This window comes from Myotis myotis, unplaced genomic scaffold, assembly GCF_014108235.1.
Source record: "Myotis myotis isolate mMyoMyo1 unplaced genomic scaffold, mMyoMyo1.p scaffold_m19_p_1, whole genome shotgun sequence".
Lineage (NCBI taxonomy): Eukaryota > Metazoa > Chordata > Mammalia > Chiroptera > Vespertilionidae > Myotis > Myotis myotis.
In genome coordinates this window covers 208,833,570-208,855,776 of record NW_023416313.1, presented here as the reverse complement: position 1 = coordinate 208,855,776, position 22,207 = coordinate 208,833,570, and the positions used below count along the sequence as shown (strand labels likewise).

Sequence of the window (22,207 nt, the reverse complement as noted above, 5' to 3'; positions counted from 1 at the left end):
AGGAGAGGATACCCAATGTTTGATGGGGCTTTGATGAGTGTGAGTACATCTATGTAGCCTTATGTAAATTCTAGATCACTCAATGCTTTTGGTGTAAGCAAGTGATCTTGAGATGAATACAAAGAGCTTCCACATTCTGCTTACTGGTGGGTACTGGCCTGTGAGTTAACTTACTAGGAATCTGGGTTACATTAGACTGTAAGGTTTGATGGGGGAAAATTTGTAGGCCAAAAAGAACTCATAGTGTTATAGTTGGTCTGGCTTTGAGCTAAAATTGGTGGGTGAAACTTTAATGATACTTGCATAGCCTCAAAATAATCTAGTTAAATATTTGTTAGTTACTTTGGTGATTTTAACATATTTCCACACATTCTTTGAAACTCTCCATCTGGGAGGTGGAGCTTAATTTTTTTTCTTTGAGTATGGGCTGAGCTTAGTGACTCTTTTAACAAATAGTGTATGGAAAGGAGACTAACTTTACGGTAAGGAAATTTGGCAGTTACCACCTTACCTTAATTGAGCGCTCAAGGTTAACATCCCTAGTCCTGAGTCATGTTGATATTGTGTACCCTGCAATGTGATGCAGTGAGAAGGCTGCTTACCTCTGTTGTATCCTTCACACCCCTTCCAAATTTATGAGCCCTGTCTAATCATGAGAAGACATCAGAAAAACCCAAATTGAGGGAAATTCTATAAAATACCTGACCTGAATTTACTTGGAGTATCTCTTCACAAATGTTGAGATCAAAAAAACAAGAAAAGACTGAGACACTTTCACAGACTGAGAAACTTTTGCAGATTGGAAGCTGCTCCATAGTACCCTGAATTGGATTTTGGTACAAAAGAGAACATTTGAAAGTTGAATAAAGGCTGTCGCTTAATGGTTTTGCAACAATGTTAATGTCTTAGTTTTGATAAACATACCATGGTCATATAATATGTTAATTTTAGGGAACAACTCTGAAGGGTATATGGTAACTTGGAGCTATTTTTACAACTGTTCTGTAAACTTAAATTATTTCAAAAATAAAAAAAATTAAAATGAACTCATTCATGAGCTTTCTTTACTAAGGCAAAGACTAGCCCTAGCCAGTTTGCCTCAGTGGTTGGAGCATCGGTCCATGAACTGAAGAGTCTGGGGTTTAATTTCAGTCAAGGGCACATACCTCAGTTGCAGGCTCCATCCCGCACCTCCTGGGGCACATGCAGAAGGCAACCAATCAGTGTGTTTCTCTCTCCCTGTCTCTTCCACTCTCTCTCTCTAAAAAAAGGAAAAGACTAAAATGATGACTTGTGAAACAGCAAAAGGATAACTCTTTGACTTAAACCCCAAAATAAATATTTATTTTCCAATATTACTCCACCATGATAATTGTTTTCCCATAAAGAAAAACAACTTGGTGCTTGAGAAAATATGGCAATTAATAAAGGTGGGAGAAATTGGGAAAACTTACATGTATGTGATGAACAGCATTGGCTGAGCTAACTGCAAGGTGAAATTGCTATTTGGAGATTATAAAGGGATATTTATTCATCCATTCAGTCATATATGTTTGCCACCTAAAATGTGCCAAGTCCTGTGTTAGAAGTAAACTGTGATCTTGACGAGGTTTCTGGCCTTCTGAAGCTTACACCATAGCGACACCAAAGCTTTTGTATTACTCTTTGGAAATGTAAGCCTCCGGATAAACAAGGATTATTTTGAATGTCTATCTAAGTAAGTAAAATTAAGCATATAAATGTGAGTTAAACATATTAATGCACTTAATCAAAATGAAGTCTGCAAACACATGGGAAATGTTAATATAACTTCCTTTTTTATGTAAAGTGTTATAGGATTTTAAAAATGTGAGTTTTGGAAATCATAAAAAAGGGACAGAAATGGATTAATTCCAGTTAGTAAAATGGAAAAATTTCTTCACTGGAGAATTTTCCAAGTCAAAATTTCATAGATTATGTATATATATATAGAATTAAATATTATTACAAATTTTACCCTACAATAAAGAACAAAAGCAAATATTAAAATCGCTTGATAGCTACCTGGAAGTATTATAAATATAATACTTTATCAATGTTAACAATTCAGTAGTTATTATAGTAATTATTATAGTCTTTTATTGTACCTTTTAATGCTTTATAAGTATAAAATTATTTAGTCTTCATATCTACCCTGTAAGGTTGATATTATTTCCTCAGAGAGCCTGAGTCTACATCCTGTTTCTGTCACTAACTAGGTGAATAACCTAGTTAGAATGGGCAAGTTATTCAACGACTTGTACTCCAACTTCCCCCTTCATAAAATGGGTTTAGTAATAACGCATGGAATTATCATAAAGAGTAAATGTTATATTATAATATATGTAATGTATTTTTAAAATATATGTGAGGAGAAGCAGAATGCCTGGATATGGTAAATGCTATAAAAGTGTTATTATTATACTCAAACCAAAAGTATTTTTCATTCTGATGATATCTCTTTTTTAAAAAAATTATCTTTATTGTTGAAATTATTACAGATGTCCCTTTTTTTTTCCCTGTTGACCCCTTCCATCCCACCCCTGTACCCCCCAGGCCTTCACCACATTATTGTGTCAATGGGTTATGCATATACGCATATAAGTTCTTTGGTTAATCTGTCTCCCCACCCCCCATCCCTGCCTTTTCTCTGAGATTCATCAGTTGTTCCATGCTTCTGAATCTCTGATGATGTTTCTTTCTTCAGTTACTTTTTATTAGTGGGAGTAGTAGCTATGGCAGAGCTGTAATCTCATGGGTAGGGGGCCATGGTTGTTTTATATACATGCATATTAGTAGCCCCAAGCACAGTCCATTGCATGTTATAAATGCGCATAGAAGTCATTTGTTAGATATGTAAGTGTATGAAATTGAATATGATTGATTATACTTATATTAAGATAGTTTTTAACATGTTCTGCTGTTTTGCCTAAAAATTGCTTTTCTGTAGAGCCTGTTGGTAAAGACTTCTGACAGTTCGGGTTTTCTCAGTTTGGATTGCCTCTACATAGACTCCTTCTAAGTCTAAATGCTAAGATTGTCAAAACATTTTTTGAAGAAATGGAATGCTTTTTACATGTCATGAAAGATTGTTCCAAGTATAAATTTTTACTTAAATTTAACATAGAAACAAACCCAAACAAACACTTTTGTGGTTAACTTTTGACATTTGTATTAGTCCCCCCCACCCCATTTTATTAATGAGAAAAAAATGTAGAAAAGAATGCTTTTCCCCCTCTGTGTGCAGTATGGTTTGAAAAGCCAGTTATATGTTGCGATTAAATGTCATATGTGTAATAATGATGCAACAAGCATGTTTCTACTTTGATGAGATTTTTTTTCATAATTTGGAAAATGAGTGAGCTAATTTTTAGTATTATATCTAAATAGTTGAGCAGATAATACAACTTTTAAATACCATTATTTCAGAAGACAGTAAGCTTTGCTTGTTTCCAAGAAAACTGTTAGCTGTCTACACTTTCTGATTGTGTAACAAAATACCCAAAGATGGGGAAAAGGTGAAACTGAGTGAAAATTGATTAGGAAGATTAGGAATTTGCTTATATTTGATTCTAACTGGAATGTTCTTAGGATTTCAGTGAATGAGCAGGTTGTAATTCCTTTATATATGTTGTACAACTCATATTCATTCTTTTCTGCCTTTCTTAGTAAGTCCTAATAGTGTCTTTCAGTTTTATATGTATTTTTGTCTGATACACATTTCCCCATCTCTTTCATTCTAGGCATTGAAGAAACAAGAAGCTAAAACAGATGATGAGGGAGTAATGCAAAACAAGCTAAGACAAACTGAAACTGAGAAGAACCAAGTAAGATTTTGAAAGTTATTTTTCAAAGAGTAGTACTGTTTGGGGCCAATGATATTTGTTGAGTGCCTGAGATCCTGTGTTAGAACTCATTGAAGCCTTTATGGATTGATGTGGAGTCACTTGGATTGAAGGTTCTGCCACTTTGCTACTTGCTCTTAGAAACATGTACAGGTTGTTTGCTACCTTATTGTCTGGCCAATCTCCTTTTCTTTTCTCTTTTCTTTCTTTCTTTTCTTTTCTTTTCTTTTCTTTCTTTTCTTTCTTTCTTTTCTTTTCTTTTCTCTTTTCTTTTCTTTCTTTTCTTTTCTTTTCTTTTCTTTTCTTTTCTTTTCTTTTCTTTTCTTTTCTTTTCTAAATTAAAAAATATGTTTTTTGTTGATGATTTAGAGCAGTGGTTCTCAACCTTCCTAATGCCGCAACCCTTTAATATAGTTCCTCATGTTGTGGTGACCCCCAACCATAAAATTATTTTCGTTGCTACTGTTATGAATCGTAATGTAAATATCTGATATGCAAGATGTATTTTCATTGTTACAAATTGAACATAATTAAAGCATAGTGGTTAATCACAAAACAATATGTAATTATATATGTGTTTTCTGATGGTCTTAGGCGACCCCTATGAAAGGGTCGTTCGACCTCCAAAGGGGTCGCGACCCACAGGTTGAGAACCGCTGTTTTAGAGAGAGAGGAAGGAAGAGGGATAGATAGAAACATTGATGAGAAAAAAAATAAATGAAACATTGATAAGAGAGAATCATCAATTGGCTGCCTCCTGTACCTCCTGGGGATCAAACCCAAAACCTGGGCACATGCCCTTACTGGGAATTGGACCATGGCCTTCTGCTTCAGAGGTTGATGCTCAACTGCTGAGTCACAATGGCCAGGCAAGGATATGTTTTTTATTGATTTTGAGAGAGAGGAAAGGGCGGGGAGGGGGGAGAGAGAGGGAGAGGACGAGAGAAGCATTGACATGTGAGAGAAACATCAATCAGTTGCTTCCTGTATATGCCCCTACTGGGGACTGAACCCAAAACCTATGTATGTGCTCTGACAGGGAATCAAACCCACAACTAGGTATGTGCACTGACTGGGAAGTGAACCTGCAACCTTTGGTGTGTGGGACGATGCTCCAACCAACTGAGCCACCCAGCCAGGGCTAAACTTAGATATTTAAAAACTTTAGGAATGTTATGGATGTTGGAAATATTAGGAATATAAAATATAATAATCATCAGTTGGACGAAATATACTTTGAGTCATTGGGTTTCTGAAATTTTTATTTTAATTCAGTTCATATGATACATGAACTAATTTAAAGACAGAATTGCTGTAGAATTTGAATTAAAATGGTTTCAAACTGGAAGGAATTTCAGAAGTTGTTTAATATACAATCCTTATTTTCGAGGCAACAGAAAGGAGGCCTAAGGAAAAGAGATTTAAACAAGGTCATAGCTGGGATGGAACTGTTTAGAACCCAGCCCTTTTGAAGTATGGTCTGGCTCACTTTTTGTTATGTAGTTAACATATTTTAATGGAAACATTAATATGTGTTTATAGCAAGGTATTTATTATTCCATATTATCTTCTGAAAACTTCCCCTCTTTTTGCCCTTTAAGTGTCCATATAATTTAGTGAACTTGTGTCCCATTGGACATTTTTCTTTATTCTTTGTTGACACTCTAGCTTGAACAGGAATTGGAACTGTCTCGAAGGTTACTGAATCAGTCAGAAGGCAGCAGAGAAACACTTTTGTATCAGGTAAGTCTATGCAAGCTATGATAAGCTGCTTTTAAATGAAATCAGGATTGAATTTCCTTCTTTATTAAATGTCATTTGAAAGGAAAAACCTAGCTCTTGAATAATTGTTTCCTAAGGAATGTATATCAGTATACATAAGTGAAAGATGAAATCCTCAGGAAGATTCTGAGAAAAACACCAGCCCAAGTTTCCTCTGTGACTGTGTATTTTGCTGATGGCTTCTCCAACTTTGGTCTTATCTCTCTTAGCATAACCAATGTAAAAGTGAGACTGGATGTGTAAGATAAAATTTTCCCAGGGGCTTAATTTTCCTCAAGGAGGCATTGGAGAGTGAAGGAAGCAGCAAAATGCATAAAACAGACTTTTGCATGTTCAGGTTACTTTGTATGTCTTGTATCCACATTTTCAAGATGCTATCTGCCCCCTTTTAACCAAACCCAAGGCTTACTTTTAAAGCATAAGATTTTGCAGCCTATTAGCCCATAGTGGGAGCTTGGCGCTTCTGATATTTAAAGTTCAATAACTTGAAATAGCTATCTTACATACGTTGGATAAGGGCTTATGTTTTCCAACTAACTGCTTCTCTACCTGTATTTAATATAAAGTGCAATTGTCCCTCCCTCTGTTTTGAAATGTGGGTTACATAACTCATTACATAATATACTAGGTAGGCAAAGATGTCAGAAATCATATAGATGTTCAGAAGTGGTATTACATTTTGACAATTAGTGCTGAAAACACACTATCTCACCTGTTTTACAAAACCTTTAAAAATGTTCCTTGGCTTTATTCTGCAGCCAGTGGTCCATTGGAATTAATGTTGGCAGAGTTCAGCCTTTCTTTTTTGGAATTTTATATTTGTATTTAGTTCCACTCTGGTTTTTTTTTTGGAACTTTGACTTGTACTTTATAATGTCATCTTTTGAAGTAAGAGATTTCTGTGTTTGGGTTGTCATTGTGACTTTAGCTGACTCTTGGCCACTGCTAACTTGTTTAATGCTCATTGGGGACTTACCTGGGATGTGCTAGGCAGTTTGCTAGCCTCTACAAATACAGAGATGAATAAAATAGCCCTTGATCTCAAGGAGATTACAGTTTATTCAGTAGCGTTTATTGCTTATTTATTTGGAGCAGTACTTTGATATCAAAATATGCTAGCTGTGATCATTTTTCTTCAGTTTACCAATCAATAGACCAAGTTCACATGAAATAAACAAAGTGAAAAATATGAAAACATACAGTATTTAATTGGTGGTGGTTTGGGTTAATAGTAGTAGGTCCAAATAAAGGTTTTATTAAAATGCGGTCAAATTCTTTGTCACAGTAGACACAGAGAAGGGGAAACGACATTCATTCTTTGTGGAAGGAACGAGAGAAATAAAGATATGGAACAAGAGACTATTCCATGGTTTGGCATGACAAGGAAATTAACTTGGCTTCAACTTGTGCTTGCCACAGCCCAGTAGAAGTAAACTTTTTCCCTAGGAAAATAATCTGTGAGTTCTATTATTCCTTTTTCTTTACTTTTAAAACTTAATTTTGACTATATGTATTTAGGTGGAAGAACTCCGTACACAACTTATGAAAGCAGAAGGTGATCGAAAGGGTTTACAACATCAAGTATCTCAGATTTCCAACCAACTGTCAAACCGTCAGGATGAACAAGGAGATGACCGGAGGTTTAGGAGAGGTATAATTTTGATCTGTAAATATGTAGGGTTTTAAAAAAATCTTTCTTAAAATACTTGCCATTTTCAGAATTGCATTCTGTATGTTGTGTTTTTGTCAACCTATCTTTTTTATTATCATTATTTTTAATTGATTTGAAAGATAGATAGATAGAGAGAAACATTGACTTGTTGTTCCACTTATATATGCATTCATTGGTTGCTTCTTATATGTGCCCTAACCACACCCTTGGCATGTCAGGATGATGCTCTAACCAACTGAGGTACTCAGTTAGGGTATCTTATCTATTTCTTTATCTACCACAAGGTTTTCAAACAAGATAATAATGTAGTATCCAATTATTTTAAAAATAAACTTTATTTTTTAGCTTTGTGTTTATAGCAATATTGAGCAAAAGGTACAGAGATTTCCCATATACCCTTTACTCACACACATGGGTAGCCTCCCCCATTAACATCCCCCAAGAGGGATAAGTTTTTTATAACTGATGCACCTACACCGGTGTGTCATTGTCTTCCAAAGTCCATAGTTTACATTAGGATTCACTCTTGGTGTGGTGCATTCTGAGATTAGACAAATATATAATGATGTGTAACCACCTTTATAGTATCACTGGAGGCCTGGTGCACAAAATTTGTGCATGGGTAAGGTCCTTAGGCCTGGCCGGCGATCAGGGCTGATCTGTGGGGTGACCAGTGGGGCGATCAAAGGGCCCCTGATGTCACTCACCTTGGCTGGCCTGGCACCGCCCGCTTGCCAGCCCTGTCTCCTGCTGCCAATGCCAGTTGCCTCCCCCTGTGAGGCAACCAGCGGGGTGATTGGGGGGCTCCACTCGCACCCTTTTTGGCTGGCCTTGGGCATGCGGACTGGGGGCATCTCCTGTGTTGAACATCTGCCCCTTGGTGGTCAGTGTGTGTCATAGCAACCAGTTGTTCCCCTGGTCGTTTCGCTGTTCGGTCGATTGGCATATTAGGCTTTTATTATATAGGATAGAGTAGTTTTTATTGCCCTGAAAATCCTCTGTGTTCCACATATTCATCTCTCTCTCTCCCCCTAAACACATGACAACCACTGATCTTTCTACTGTCTCCATAGTTTTGCCTTTCCAAATTCTTATATAGTTGGAATCATTTGGTATATAATTTTTCAAATTGGCTTCTTTCACTTAATAATGTGCCTTTAAGTTTCCTTTATGTATTTTAATGACTTGGTAGTTCTCTCTCTGTCTCTTTTAAACATTGTCTAGATGTACCACAGTTAACATTCACAGTTTACATCCTATGAAGGCCATCTTGTTTGCTTCCAAGTTTTACCAGTTATGAGCAAACTAAACATCTGAGTACAGATTTTGTGTGGACATCTTATCAACTTCTTTTAGTAAATACCAAAGAATGTGATTGTTGGATCGTATGCTAGGAGTATATTTAGAATCTTTCAAACTGTCATTGTGTTGCTTTTGCTTCATTGTCAAAGATCAGTTCACTTTTTATTCTGTCCCATTGATCTGTTTTTTCCACCAGTGCTGCTCTGTTTGATTTACTGTAGCTTTATAGTAATTCTTGGAGTTGGGTAGTGTCAGTCCTCCAGCTTTGCTCTTCTTTTTTCCATATTGTATCAGCTATTCTGGATCCTTTGGTCTCCATATAACTAATCAGTTCATCAATATCCACAAAATAACTTGCTGGGATTAGCATTGAGTCTATAGATTAGGTTGGGAAGAACTGACATTTTGACAGTATTGAGTCTTCTTATCTATGAACATGGAATATCTCTCCATTTATTTTGTTTATCTTTGATTTTTTTCATCAGAGTTTTTTAGTTTTCCTCATATAAATTTTGTTAGATTTATACATACACATTTAACTTTTGGATGCTAATATAAATGGTATTGTGTTTTTAATTTCAAATTTTACTTGTTTATTGGCTGTACTTAATATTCAATTTTAATGTCTTCTCTGTTTGATTTTTAAACACATTTCAGTTGTCAAACCTGTTTATGTCATGGAGCTTTCTCTTAGAAAGGGCCAGCAAAGCCAGTAGTGGAATTTTTCCAGTTTCCTACTTCTTTGCCTAAATGTGTGTGTGTGTGTGTGTGTGTGTGTGTGTGTGTGTATACTTGTTCTTATATTTAAATTTAAAATACCTTTATGTTTTATTTTTTTACTTTGTCTTATCTCAGTTTTCTATATTTACAATTAAATTTAAGATCTACCTTTTTTGTTATCTGGAGATTGGTGACAAAAATTAATCACATAGCAGAAGTACTCATGAATCATATGACATTTTTCCTTTGTGAATTAGGAATACTTTGTGTTTGAGGAGTGTTAGAATAGCCTTTCAGTTAGTGAAGGTCTGGATCTAGGTGGTGGAGTTTAGTGATTCTAGATATATTTCTTTTTGAAAGTTCAGGTTAAACAGAAATAGTGATATTGAGATTTTATAATGATTTCTAATACACTAGTCCTGATTGTTTGGCTTGGAAATTACATTAATTATGAGATTTTCTATTCCAATGCCTAACTTACTGGAGGAACTCTTGTAAGCATTTGCTGTATATTATCAAAGTCAGGGAAGGTAAATATTTTTTCATATTCCCTACACATAACTCAGTATGTTGCCTATGTTAGAATTTACACATTGCCAGAAAATTTTCACTGGATGGCAAACTGTAGCATACCTATTAATATACTAGTATATATATGTATGTATTTTTTTTCTTATCCTCATTTGAGGATATGTTTTTATTTTAGAGAGAGAGAAGGAGAGAAGGAGGTAGGGAGGGGGAGAGAGAGAGAGAGAGAGAGAGAGAGAGAGAGAGAGAGAGAGAGATTGATGTGAGAAGAGAAACATTGATCCGTTGCCTCCTGTGTGTGCCCCAACCAGGGATTGAACCTGCAATGTGGGTATGTGCCCTGACTGGGCATTGCACCCGAGACCTTTTGGTATACTGGATGACTCTCCACCCAACTGAACTACACCAGCCAGGGCTGTATATCTTAATATGTTTTCATGCCATTAAGTTTGCCTAAGCTTTATATGATGTTTCTATATATTTATTATGTATATATAATGTCAAATATATTAAACTTTGTTTTTGAGTTTATTTTAATATTAGATTATTCACCAGATTTTCATAATGATGCATATAGGAACTCTCATTTTTTTTTTTTTTTTAGAAAAAGAGACTCTATGGTACATTTGTTGTAATTTTTATTTCCTCATAATACCTAGTTATTTTTGGTGTAAATCTTTAAGAACTAGAAGAATCTCTTTTCTGAACTATTTACCAGGGTTTAAAAATTTAAAAGTTTTATTATTAATGTGATAATGACCTTCTTTACCTTCTTTTAACAATTCTACAGTTTTCTTCTTTATAAAATATTTGTATTATTTTTTAAAAATTGTACATAAGAAATGACACTCATTGTCACACTTTGGCTGCTGTGTGTTCCTCTGCCCACTACAAAAGGCTTTCCTCCTTTCTTCTAAAATTGACTGCTTAGTTTACTAATGTTCTCCACAGTCAAATTCAAGGACTCTTGCCATTACTTACCTTTCTTGACCCCTGTTTATTTGCTCTTCCTGTTTGGAACTCTTCCACTGACTTCAGAGCTCCTATTCTTTCCTGCCTTGTTTTCATTCCTTCCATTCAAATCTTTCCCCTTTGTTGACAGTTTGTCCTTTAAATGCTGGTGATGTCTAGAATCCTACTTATGGCTTTTCTCACTTACTACTTCTCTTATTTAGTCTTCTGCTTTACTATCACCTATAAATGATCGCTACATCCCGCTCTACTCCCTCTCCTACCCTTCAGCCCTCCCAAGGAGGTTGCTCACTGGACATATCTATGTGCTCTTCCATAGTTGCTCAGTCAACAGATTTAAATCTGAATTCATTTTTTTCCTCAAAATCTGTTTTGTTTCCTATCTCAATTGATGGCATTCTCCTTTATCCAGATATCCAAGCCTAAAATACAAAGAAAATTCAAAATTATTCCTTCTTCCCTTCATCTAATTTGTCCTGATATCCTGTCTATTTATAGATCCTGATATCTCTTAAATGTTCCCTACGCTCTTTTTCATTCCCACTTCCCCAGTGGAGGCATGCTTCATCTCATCTAAATTACCCTCTTTACTTGTCTTATTCTAGTTCCTCTGTAATCTGTCTTCTTTACTGCTGCCACAGGTACCCTTCTAACACACAAACCATTCAATTTATTCTCTTGATTAAAACCTCTCACTATAATTTATTCAGTTCTAACTACATACAAGGCATTATACTACTCATTTTACATTGTCTCCTTTAGTTCTCACAACTACTCTACAAGAAAAGTACTATTTTTGTTTCCCTTTTAATTATTAAAAAAAAACAAAACCAAACCACTGAGGAACAAAGTAACCGAGTATCTTGCCTAAGGTCACATTTGTGGGATGTAGCAGACCCAAATCTTTCTTTCCAAACTTGAGCTCTTAACTGCTATCCTTTACTAACCCATCACTGTTTAAAATGAAGTGTATGAAAAATCCTCTGGATGTGGGAGGAGTGTTTGTGACATTATTTATGTTTTATACCTTTGGTTTTAAGTATTTTAATTTGGTTAATGTTTCATTATATATGTAGGTATGTGTATATATCTAATAGTAGCCATGCTACTATTTTATATGTATCTATATTATGAAACATACCAAAATATTATATGTCTACACACCAATATGTATACTCCATAAAATATGCATATACCTATATGTGTTTATATATGTATTCATATGTATTATCTCCATATTTTATATAACATATACACATACTAATATTATTGTTCATGTACATATTATTATCCTATCTAATAAAAGAGAAACATGGTAATTAGCCGTACATCCGCTACCCTTCCCATTGGCTAATCAGGGCGATATGCAAATTAACTGCCAGGCAAGATGGCGGCTGGCAACCAGGCAGCTTGAAGCGAACATGAGGCTTGTTTGCTTCAGTGACAGAGGACTCCAACGTTCCCCGCCTGACGCTGCCGGCCTCTGAGCTTGCAGTTTGAAACATTGTTACAAATATAGAAGCTAAACAAACCCCAGAAACCTGCTTTCAGCCAGCCGGGATCTCAGAGCTGGAGCTGAAACAGTGTTTCGATTATAGAACCCAAACAAACCAGATACCTGCTTTCAGCAGCGGAGGCCTCAGAGCTGGAGCCAAGCCTCAGAGCTAAAGCTGGCCCAGAATAAAAAAAGAAAAAAGAAAAAAAGGAGCGGTTGGGAGCTTCAGTCACCCGCCAGGCTGAAAACAGCCCTCAGCCCCTCACCCAGACTGGCCAGGCACCCCAGTGGGGACCCCCACCCTGAAGGGTGTGTGACCAGCTGCAAACAGCCATGAGCCCCTCACCCAGGCTGGCCAGACACTCCAGTGGGGACCCCCACCCTAATCCAGGACACCCTTCAGGGCAAACCAGCCGGCCCCCACCCATGCACCAAGCCTATATCCTATATAATAAAAGGGTACTATGCCTCCCAGCACCAGGATCAGCAGAGCCGCGAGGCCTACCGGCACTGGGATCAGCGTGACAGGGGGCAGCGCCTAAACCTCCTGATCGCCCTGCGGCTCTGTGTGTGACAGGGGGCGGGGCCACAACCTCCCTATCGGCCCTGCTCTGTTCATGACAGGGGAAGGCGCCCCAATCCCCTGATCAGCCCTGCTCTGTGCCTGATAAGGGGGAGCTCCCCAACCCCCTGATCGCCCTGCGGCTCTGTGTGACAGGTTGCGGCGCCCCACCCCCTGATCGGCCCTGCTCTGTGTGTGACAGGGTGCGGTGCCCCAACCCCCCCCATGGGCCCTGCTCTGTGTGTGACAGTGGTGGTGCCCCAACCCCCTGATTGGCCCTGCTCTGTGGGTGATAGAGGGCGGCGCCCCAACCGCCCCTCACAGGCCCTGCTCTGTGTGTGACGGGGTAGAGCCATAACCTCTCAATTGGCCCTGCCCTGAGTGTGACAGGGTGCGGCGCCCCAACCCCCTGATCCACCCTGCTCTGTGTGTGACAGGGGGCGGTGCCCCAACTCCCCAATCAGCCCTGCTCTGAGCCCGACCAGGGGCTGCACCTAGGTATTGGGCCTGCCCTCTGCCACCCGGGAGCAGGCCTAAGCCAGCAGGTCATTATCTCCCAAGGGTTCCCAGACTGGAGAGGGCACAGGCCGGCTGAGGTACCCCCCCCCCGCCAAGTGCACAAATTTTTGTGCATCGGGCCTCTAGTATATTATAAAACATATATATTAATAGCTATATATTAGGAGATATAGATGTTATATGTGTACACATATATACATATAGAGGCTTGGTGCATGAAATTTGTGCACAGGAGGGGTGGGTTGACCCTCAGCCTAGCCTGTACCCTCTCCAATCTGGGACCCCTCAGGGGATGTCTGACTGCGGGATCGGGCCTAAAACAGCAGTTGGACATACCTCTCACAATCCAGGACTGCTGGTTCCTAACCACTCACCTGCCTGCCTGCCCTATTGCCCCTAACCGCTTCTGCCTGCCAGCCTGATCACCCCCTAACTGCTCCCCTGCCAGCCTGATTGATGCCTAACTGCTCCCCTGCTGTCCCAGTTGCCCCCAACTGCCCTCCCTGCAGGCCTGGTTGCCCCCAACTGCCCTCCCCTGCCAGCCATCTTGTGGCAGCCATCTTGTGATGATGTGGGGGCGGCCATCTTGTGACAACATGGGGGAGACCCTCTTGTGATGATGCGAGGGCGCAAGAGCCACCTAGGATTTTATTAGTGTAGATATTAATGAGATAAAGCATTTATAAAATTAATGAATACATATAGTTGTAAAATGAATAAATACATTTACACTTAAGCAAATATGTATATTTTTAGGTTGTAGACCTAACAGGGGTGAGTCAAGTATGGCCCATGGGCCAAATCCAGATTTTGTAAATAAACTTCATTGGAATACAGTTGCTCCCAATCATTTATGCACTGTGTAGGTTATTTTTGCAATACAGAGGTACAGCTGAATAGTTGTGCCAGAGGTCATGGCTAAAATATTTACTATCTGACCTTTTACAGAAAATGTTTGCTAATTCCTGATCTATAGGATAAATTCTAAGCTTTCTAGCAATGCCGTAACTCCCTACTGACCCTCTTCCCCTCCCTCATATGTGTCTGCTACATAAAGCTACTGTATGTGCATTTATCTGAATATTAAATATAATTTTGTATCTCAGTGCTTTATGCTGTTTTCTTTCCCTGAAATATCACCCCAACTGCATCTCCTTTGCCTGGTGGAATTTAGTATCTGTTATTTAAATCCAACTTAGTTCCCAATTCTTCCTACTTCAGGTTTTCACTAAGATAGAGTTAATCACTCTGTTCTTTGGACTACTTCTGTATAATAACCATTATGCTATACAGGAATATCTATATAGTATTTGTCAGTGTTCTTATCATGCTATTAAAATGCCTCTGTACCTTCCATCCAAAGGACATTGGACATTTTAAACACTTTTCTATTTCTGTTTGAAACATTTTGATATTTCTAAAATTTGAATGTGTCTTATAAATGATCTAGAAATTTGATTTGGTAGTATTTCTTTCCATATTTCCTTTTCTGGAAAGGAAACTATTGGAAAAAAAGTAGGTTTAAATGTATATGTTCCAATTTTTGACATCTTAGATTCAAGGAAGTTCTTTATGTCTTGATTCTATTCTTGTACTGCAGGCTCATTGAAAAAGGGTCTTTGCGTTATTTACCTCTGAAGATGATGGTATTAAAGTGTGCTCTGCATCATAGACCAAGTGTCTCATGTTGAGCTAAATACTAAGTCACTTTTATTGTTCAGTGAGATAATTTCACGTAGTAGTCCCCAGAATTAGTAAATGAGTGGTCATGCACAATCAGAGAGTCAACAGCATCATGTGTTTATGTTGCAAGAAAAGTATTTTGTTGTGTGAACTTCAGTAACTTCAGTTGGAAGTAGCTAAGTTGAAAATTCTTTCAGAATTTTTGTTAGACTTTGAAGGTAATGTGGGGATGTAAGGAAAATGAAAGGAAAAGAAAGGTTTAGGATTTTCCTGAAATAAATTGTACTGGAAAGCAGATAATGTTTTAAGTTTTAGTATTAAAGTGGAATAATATTGTAGAAAACTGAGTGAGACTTGAAACAATAGACTGACAAACCATGAAGTCTGTTGAGTGACAGTGTTAAATAAGTAGATTATGTTAGCTGGAATATTAAAACATCAAGGCTTTGTACCATTTGAAAGTACATTCTTCTAAGAATAAAGAACAGCCATCAAGCTTTACGTTTTTTCTTTGAAGGTGTTGAGCGAGAAAAAGAGAATCTGGAGAAGCAGATGTCGGAGCTAAGAGTCCAGCTGAGCTTCAGTGCCATGGCCTCTGAGCTGGAAGAAGCGAAGCGGTGCATGGAGCGGAAAGACCAGGAGAAAGCACATTTGGCAGCACAAGTAGAGGTGACTTTGCTGGTTTTAAGCCATATTCAAAGGACTTCAGTTTTGTTTCACAGAATTGCTTAATGCATATTTTATATGACGCCTAGAGGCCCAATGCACGAAATTCATGTAAGAGTAGGCCTTCCTTCCTCTGGCTGCCGGCACCCAGGCTTCCCTCGCAGCCCCGGCTTCATCAGGAAGGACGTCTAGTTTAATTAGCATATTATTATTATAGATTGTGATATTTTATGAATGCTAGTTTGGGTATAGATAATGTAAAGTTATATAGAAATTTCTATGGATTCATTTCTTTTTCATTTGGATCTCACAGACAGGAATCTATTAAACTTGAAAATATTTTTGTTCTAGTATCAATCGAGCTCTTCCTACAGATGGAAGGGACCATTCTTCTCTGAAGGAACAGTGAAGTATCATTTATTTTGGGGGTGAAAATGGCAGAAGGCACAGCAGAAAGGTATTACTGACATTTCATCTTTGAAACCATCCAGGCTTTCAAATCTCTAGCTGTTCTACATGAGGGAGAGTTGTGATGTCTGTATTAATTCAGGATTGTATAATAATTGTGAATGATGTAATCATGAGTGAAGTGTAAGTAGGCAGCTACTATTTCCTGCTCACCTTTTTTCTGGCACAGATGGGGAAATTATCAGAAAATATTAAAAATCAAAGGAAAGAACTTCATTTAAAGAAAATGGCTTAATTTCAATTATCATTATGCAAATTAGGTCAAACATGGATGACACACTTGGAAGTACTAGTAGATCTGTATCAGTCCTCTGTGTGGTTTTATTAGTGAAGCTGTGTTTTACTTGTTATAAGTTGCCACATTTGAAGAGTTCCTAAATTATAATAAAAGTTAGAAAATTGCTGTTAAAAGGATCAGACTTTATATCATCCAAAGGAAATATTTAATGTGACTCTAGTCTAGTTTCTCTTTCATCTTGTCATTGAGTCAATAGAAAATGTATTTTAGATTTGGTTCAAGATTCAAATTGTAAAGATAATGAAATATTGACATACTCTTTACAAAGCCCTCTACATGTTTAATAATTTCTTATCAGAAATATTCTCAGAGCATTTGTAATTGTAGGGCTTTTAAAGTTTGTTTCATGGATATTATTGTAGCCTTTGATCCTGCTGACAAAAGTGCTAAAATATGATTATTTTGCCAAAATTAAGTGTTTTTAAAAAACTATACTAATGCAGATCAAAGGTAGAAAATCTCATTGCTAAGCTGTTTATGACCACATGTTGGTCTCTCCTCCTTCCATCCCTCCTCCCTCCCCTTTCTTCTTTCCTTCCTTTCCATTGTATGTGTGTGTTTCATTTACCACTAATGGAATAAATTGAAAAAAGATCTTTGAATATGAAAAACAATTGGAAAGAGAGGTTGAACATTACTCACAAATCAAATACTTAATGACTGTCTATTATGTGCTAGGTACTATTCTAAATGCTAGTGACATAGCAGTGAACAAAAACCCAGCAGATTTCCTTTTCCCTATGCAGGTGACTTTCTAAAATTGATGCAGAAAATTCTTTGAATTTGTCTCAAGTCTAATTCAAAATCCTTTTGGATGATAAAAGAGTTTTTCCCCAGTTGCCATTGAAAAGGTAGTAATAAAAAGACATCGTTCATCTTGGAAGAAATAACTATTAACCAGTTTTATTTTTTTTCTTATTTTTCAAAAATGAAATAATTAAATTACATCAGTTGTTTCAGATTTAGTGACACTTACGATTATGACTTGTTTGTATTTCATACCTTGTGGAAGCCCATTGAATATCTTTATTCCCAAGCTACTAGTGAAATCTAGTGTAGACTTTGTGAGAGATAAATCATGGATCAATTTAACTCCCAACATTTGGGAATTTTATTGAAATTTAATTCAAAAGCATTTACTGGTAATCTCTGCTTTATTTTTAGAAAGTTTTAGGTTATATGGGGTATTGTCTTATACATTCTATAAAACATGTAAATTAATCTTTAGTTGTTTTTTAAGGGCCAAATATAAATAAGATGCACAGAATGAGATTATTGGTCAGGCTCAAGAACATTTATATAGTTACATGCCTTTTAGTTTGTTTGATCATTGTCTTTATCCTTTACTTGGCTTTCTAACACCACTCCTACAGAAACTCAAACACAGTTTTGTCAACTCATTTTTTTCTTAAACTTCCCTAATCCCATCTGTTTTTTCTTCGTTCCAGTTATCCACTGCTTCTCTAATGTCCTTCTTTTGTGCAAACCTAAACCTTATTCTTTCTGAAGCATTCTTGGCTTATATCAATTACAAGCCTTCCTCCTGAACCATCCTTTGCCCACATCTCTGGTGTTCTTATGGCATCTTTCTCACACTGTATTAAAGTCATCTGGGATATTTCTTTAAGATTTAAAAATGGGTTGAAATAAAGGAGAAATGGGGCTGCAGAAGAAAGCTTCCCTGGTATGAAGACAGATTAAACTCTGATGTCCTTCCTTACCTTAGTGGACATTGTGCATGAAGGCCTCATCCTCACATCTGGAAACTTGAGTTTTCTGTGCCCTAGAATTAATGTGATCTGGGAGTCTGGTTCATATTAACAGTAAAACTCACAAGAGAGCAATATATGAGTGCCAGTTCATTGATGTACCCTGCTGGAGGCCTCTACTGATATTTAATTACTATTCTCCTATGCAGAGCACTAGTCTCTCAATTTTTTATACCTGGGTTTTGGAAAGCTGAATTAGTAACCAAAAAATTGCTTGATGAACACAGAATCAGAGAAAAATGATGTCTAAAGGACTGTTTGTTCATGCCTATGGTAAAGCTTCCCCACCCTCCATCTCTGTTTACAGTTCTTGTAAGCAGAAATCATGTTTACTTCACCAGATTCTTTCGTCATTTCTGGAATGTGTTGAACTGACTTTTTTTTTTGGCCTTTCTAACAATCTTCTCTGCTTTCACTCTGATGCTCAATCTTCTGTTTACATTTTCTTTTGATACGTTGCTGTGCAGAGATTTTGCTCCTGGCCATTTACCAGTATGCATTGATGTTACAATTCAAACTAGTGGCATTCTGGGAGCCACTTATGAATTAAAGACATCTCTTTTCAGATCATTGATGAGTGTGGGTTAAGGACCAGGTCTTGCCTCTGAATCCCTTTGTGCTCTCCTTTAGTGTCTTACCCATATTGGGCACTGAATGAATGATCGTTGACTGAAATAAAATACTAAAGAGCATTTTTTATGGTTATATTTTAAAGCTAACATTGTTGTCCAGTCATTCCTTAAAAGCACATAATTTCTGGAAGAGTTGTCAGTATTCAAGAGGACCTTTGCTCTTTCTCACTAATTGCATTAGTTTTTGTTGATCCAGAATATATATTTTAAGCAGTTATTTTACACTGGGGGAAAAACAGTGAAAATAGCTTGTAAAAAACCCAAATGAAAGCTGTGTTTGAGTTTGCATAATTTACCTTTCAAATTGTACCTAAGATTTTAAATCTGTATGTACGTAGAAAATACTGAGTGCATTTTTCCCCCCTTTCTAAACTTGAATTGAACCTCATTAACCTTGATAGGCTATTTGTATTCATAAGAATTTCAAGCATCCTTGATCAATGATTCCCCCTGATTTAATCTCAGCCTCCATCTCCCATCAATTTATTCTTCTTGGAAAAAAATTTGACTTTTAAATTCAATGAACTTCAAAGAAAGAAAAAAACAAAGTGCTGTACATAATTTAGATTAATTGTTGAAAGTGATAATTGAGTGACAACTGACATGATGATACATTAGCATAAACTTGGGACTTAATGCCAACATTTACTTTTAAGAAGAGAAAGGGTAGTGGAGAACAAATGCTAATCGATAGTAACTTTTTAAGAGTCTCATGCTCTACCGACTGAGCTAGCCGGGCTCGATAGTAACTTTTTAAAAATGATTAGTACAGTAGGAACTGAAGGAAGGGTCCTTTTACCATGTTTTTAGGTTAAACTCTTTTTTAAAAATATATATATTTTATTGATTTTTTACAGAGAGGAAGGGAGAGGGACAGAGAGTTAGAAACATTGATGAGAGAGAAACATCGATCAGCTGCCTCCTGCACACCCCCTACTGGGGATGTGCCCCCAACCAAGGTAAATGTCCTTGACTGGAATTGAACCCGGGACCCTTCAGTCTGAAGGCCGACGCTCTATCCATTGAGCCAAACCAGTTAGGGCGGTTAAACTTTTTTGATTCTTGCATTTCTTATATAAAGCTGTCTACTTTACTATGCAATAATGCCCCCTTCAATACTACTTTGAAACCCTTCAGAAAGGCCTATGGTCTTAGTCATTTTAATTACCGTCTCAATTTCCTATTTCCTATTTCCACTGCGTTGGAAGTGAGGTTCTTGGGGTGCCCCTGGAATAATCATTTCCAGAGACTCCCATGGGAGGATGAGATATGGTAGAAAGCTTTATTTCTATGGAATTGCTTCCCTCGGTTTCTAAAATCCCATTTTCCTTAGTCCAGTCATAGGAGAATTGTAGCTGGAGTTTCAGTAAAGGTAGAAACAAAGCCAATGTCCAGAGTTTCCTTTCAATGTTGGAGCAGGGTCCAATTCAGCATCAGGGTAGTTACAGTCTATTAGTCCGTTGTGGGTGGGGTCCCTATGGCTGTGGGCCACATGGGCAAATGCAGAGAAGTAGTAGCAAAAGAACCCCACAGGCCAGGAGACAAGTTTCCTTGAGAAAACTTGTCTCCTGAGAGCAAAAATTTCTTTGTTTAGGGGTTAAGTATCCCACATCTTTAAGGGCTTGCAGTGGCCATGCCCATTCTGGCCAACAGCCTCTTCCCCTGGTATGATTGCCTATCACCCCAACTTTACTGGGTATGCATCTATCTTCCCTTTGTCCAGTCCCCTTTCCCAGTGATTTGCAGGTAACTTGCCTATAATGTCTGGCCTTCCCTTTGCTCCTTTTCTATTATTAATAACTAGCTAATTTCAACGGGATCACTGTTGTACTTCTTTTTATCTTAATAACTAGAGGCCCAGTGCACAAAATTCGTGCACAGAAGTAGGGGGCTCTCTCAGCCTGGCCTGTACCCTCTCACAATCCGGGACCACTGGCTCCTAACCGCTCACTTGCCTGCCTGCCTGACCTCCCCTAACTGCTTCTGCCTGCCTGCCTGATCGCCCCTAACCACCTTTGCCTGCCTGCCTGAACATCCCTAACCACTCTGCCTTGCTGGCCTGATCAGCCCTAAACGCTCTCCCCTGCAGGCCTAATCACCCCTAACTGCCTCTGCATCGGCCCCTGCCACCGTGGCTTTGTCTGGAAGATGTCCAGTCTATCCAGTCTAATTAGCATATTAACCTTTTATTAGTATAGATTTCTTCCTTATCTAGGTGCATGTTGTAAAATAAGGTATTATCTGAGTACTAAATAATTTTTAATCAGATTAGATTATAAAGAAAATAAATATTGGCAGCAAAACTTTATAGACAGGCTAAATTTGTCAAATCTAGTGGAGAAGAGGTCTTCTTGTTAATACAATATAGTGTATTATGTCTGGACACTGATTCACACCCCATTTCTGGGGCCTGTTGTTTTTTTTGTTTAATTTGTTTAGTGAATTGTCTGGGGTAGTTCAGTGAAACCTATTTTCTCCTATAGTGTGCAGTCACTTCTCAGAGGATGCAGCCTTGGGTATGTGCAGTCTTTTTTTTTTTTTTTTTGATTAAGATATTACATATGTGTCCTTATCTCCCCATTGCCCCCACAACCTCCCACTCATGCCCTCACCCCCCCCTCCCCCGACCCCCCCAGTGCCTGTGTCCATTGGTTAGGCTTATAGACATGCATACAAGTCCTTTGGTTGATCTCTCCCCTTTACTCCCACCCTCCCCTAGGTTTATCAGTCTGAAGTTTGACGGTCTGATCGATATGCTTCTCTGTCCCTGCATTAAAAAACCTGTGGTACATCTACCAGGCGTCCTCAAACTACGGCCCGCGGGCCACATGTGGCCCGCCGAAAACATTTATCTGGCCCGCCGGGTGTTTTTGCCTCCGCTGCCTGTCCTGCTTAGCAGCCGACTCGTCCCGGGCCCGCAGTGCGCATGTGTGGAATGTCTGAGGGACAGTGAACTGGCCCCCTGTTTAAAAAGTTTGAGGACCTCTGATCTACACAATGGAATACTGTGCTTTGATATATGGGCAGTCTTTCAGGCTACCAGGGATGATTGTGGGTTTAGCTGGATTCTCTCTGTCTAGTTTCCTGATTTCCCAATTAAACCTCTGGCTAGTCTGAGTCTGTTGATATCTAGTTTTTAGCTTCCCTGCTAATTGCTAGCTTATTGTTCTTTTTTATTTTTATTTTTGACAGTCTGATTCAGTTAGACTTGGGTGTGTTTTTTTTTCTGGTGTAGGTTGTTATCAGTCTTTGGGGGCATGCTCTGATCCCAAGAGG

At 38.0% G+C, this 22,207-nt stretch overlaps 1 protein-coding gene across 11 annotated transcripts in view; it reads left to right on the top strand.

Annotated features, from left to right (window-relative positions):
* Positions 1–22,207, top strand: part of CEP128 (centrosomal protein 128) — a 344,130-nt gene that overhangs the window by 88,139 nt on the left and 233,784 nt on the right. For all 11 annotated transcript variants that reach the window (XR_004968369.1, XM_036314524.1, XM_036314495.1 and 8 more), the window contains 4 exons: positions 3,762–3,845; positions 5,532–5,606; positions 7,164–7,296; positions 15,616–15,767. Coding sequence is in view for 10 of the 11 variants with exons in the window: in XM_036314524.1 (XP_036170417.1) it covers positions 3,762–3,845; positions 5,532–5,606; positions 7,164–7,296; positions 15,616–15,767 (444 nt within the window). In the remaining variant the exon portion in view is untranslated. The remainder of the gene's footprint in view (positions 1–3,761; positions 3,846–5,531; positions 5,607–7,163; positions 7,297–15,615; positions 15,768–22,207) is intronic.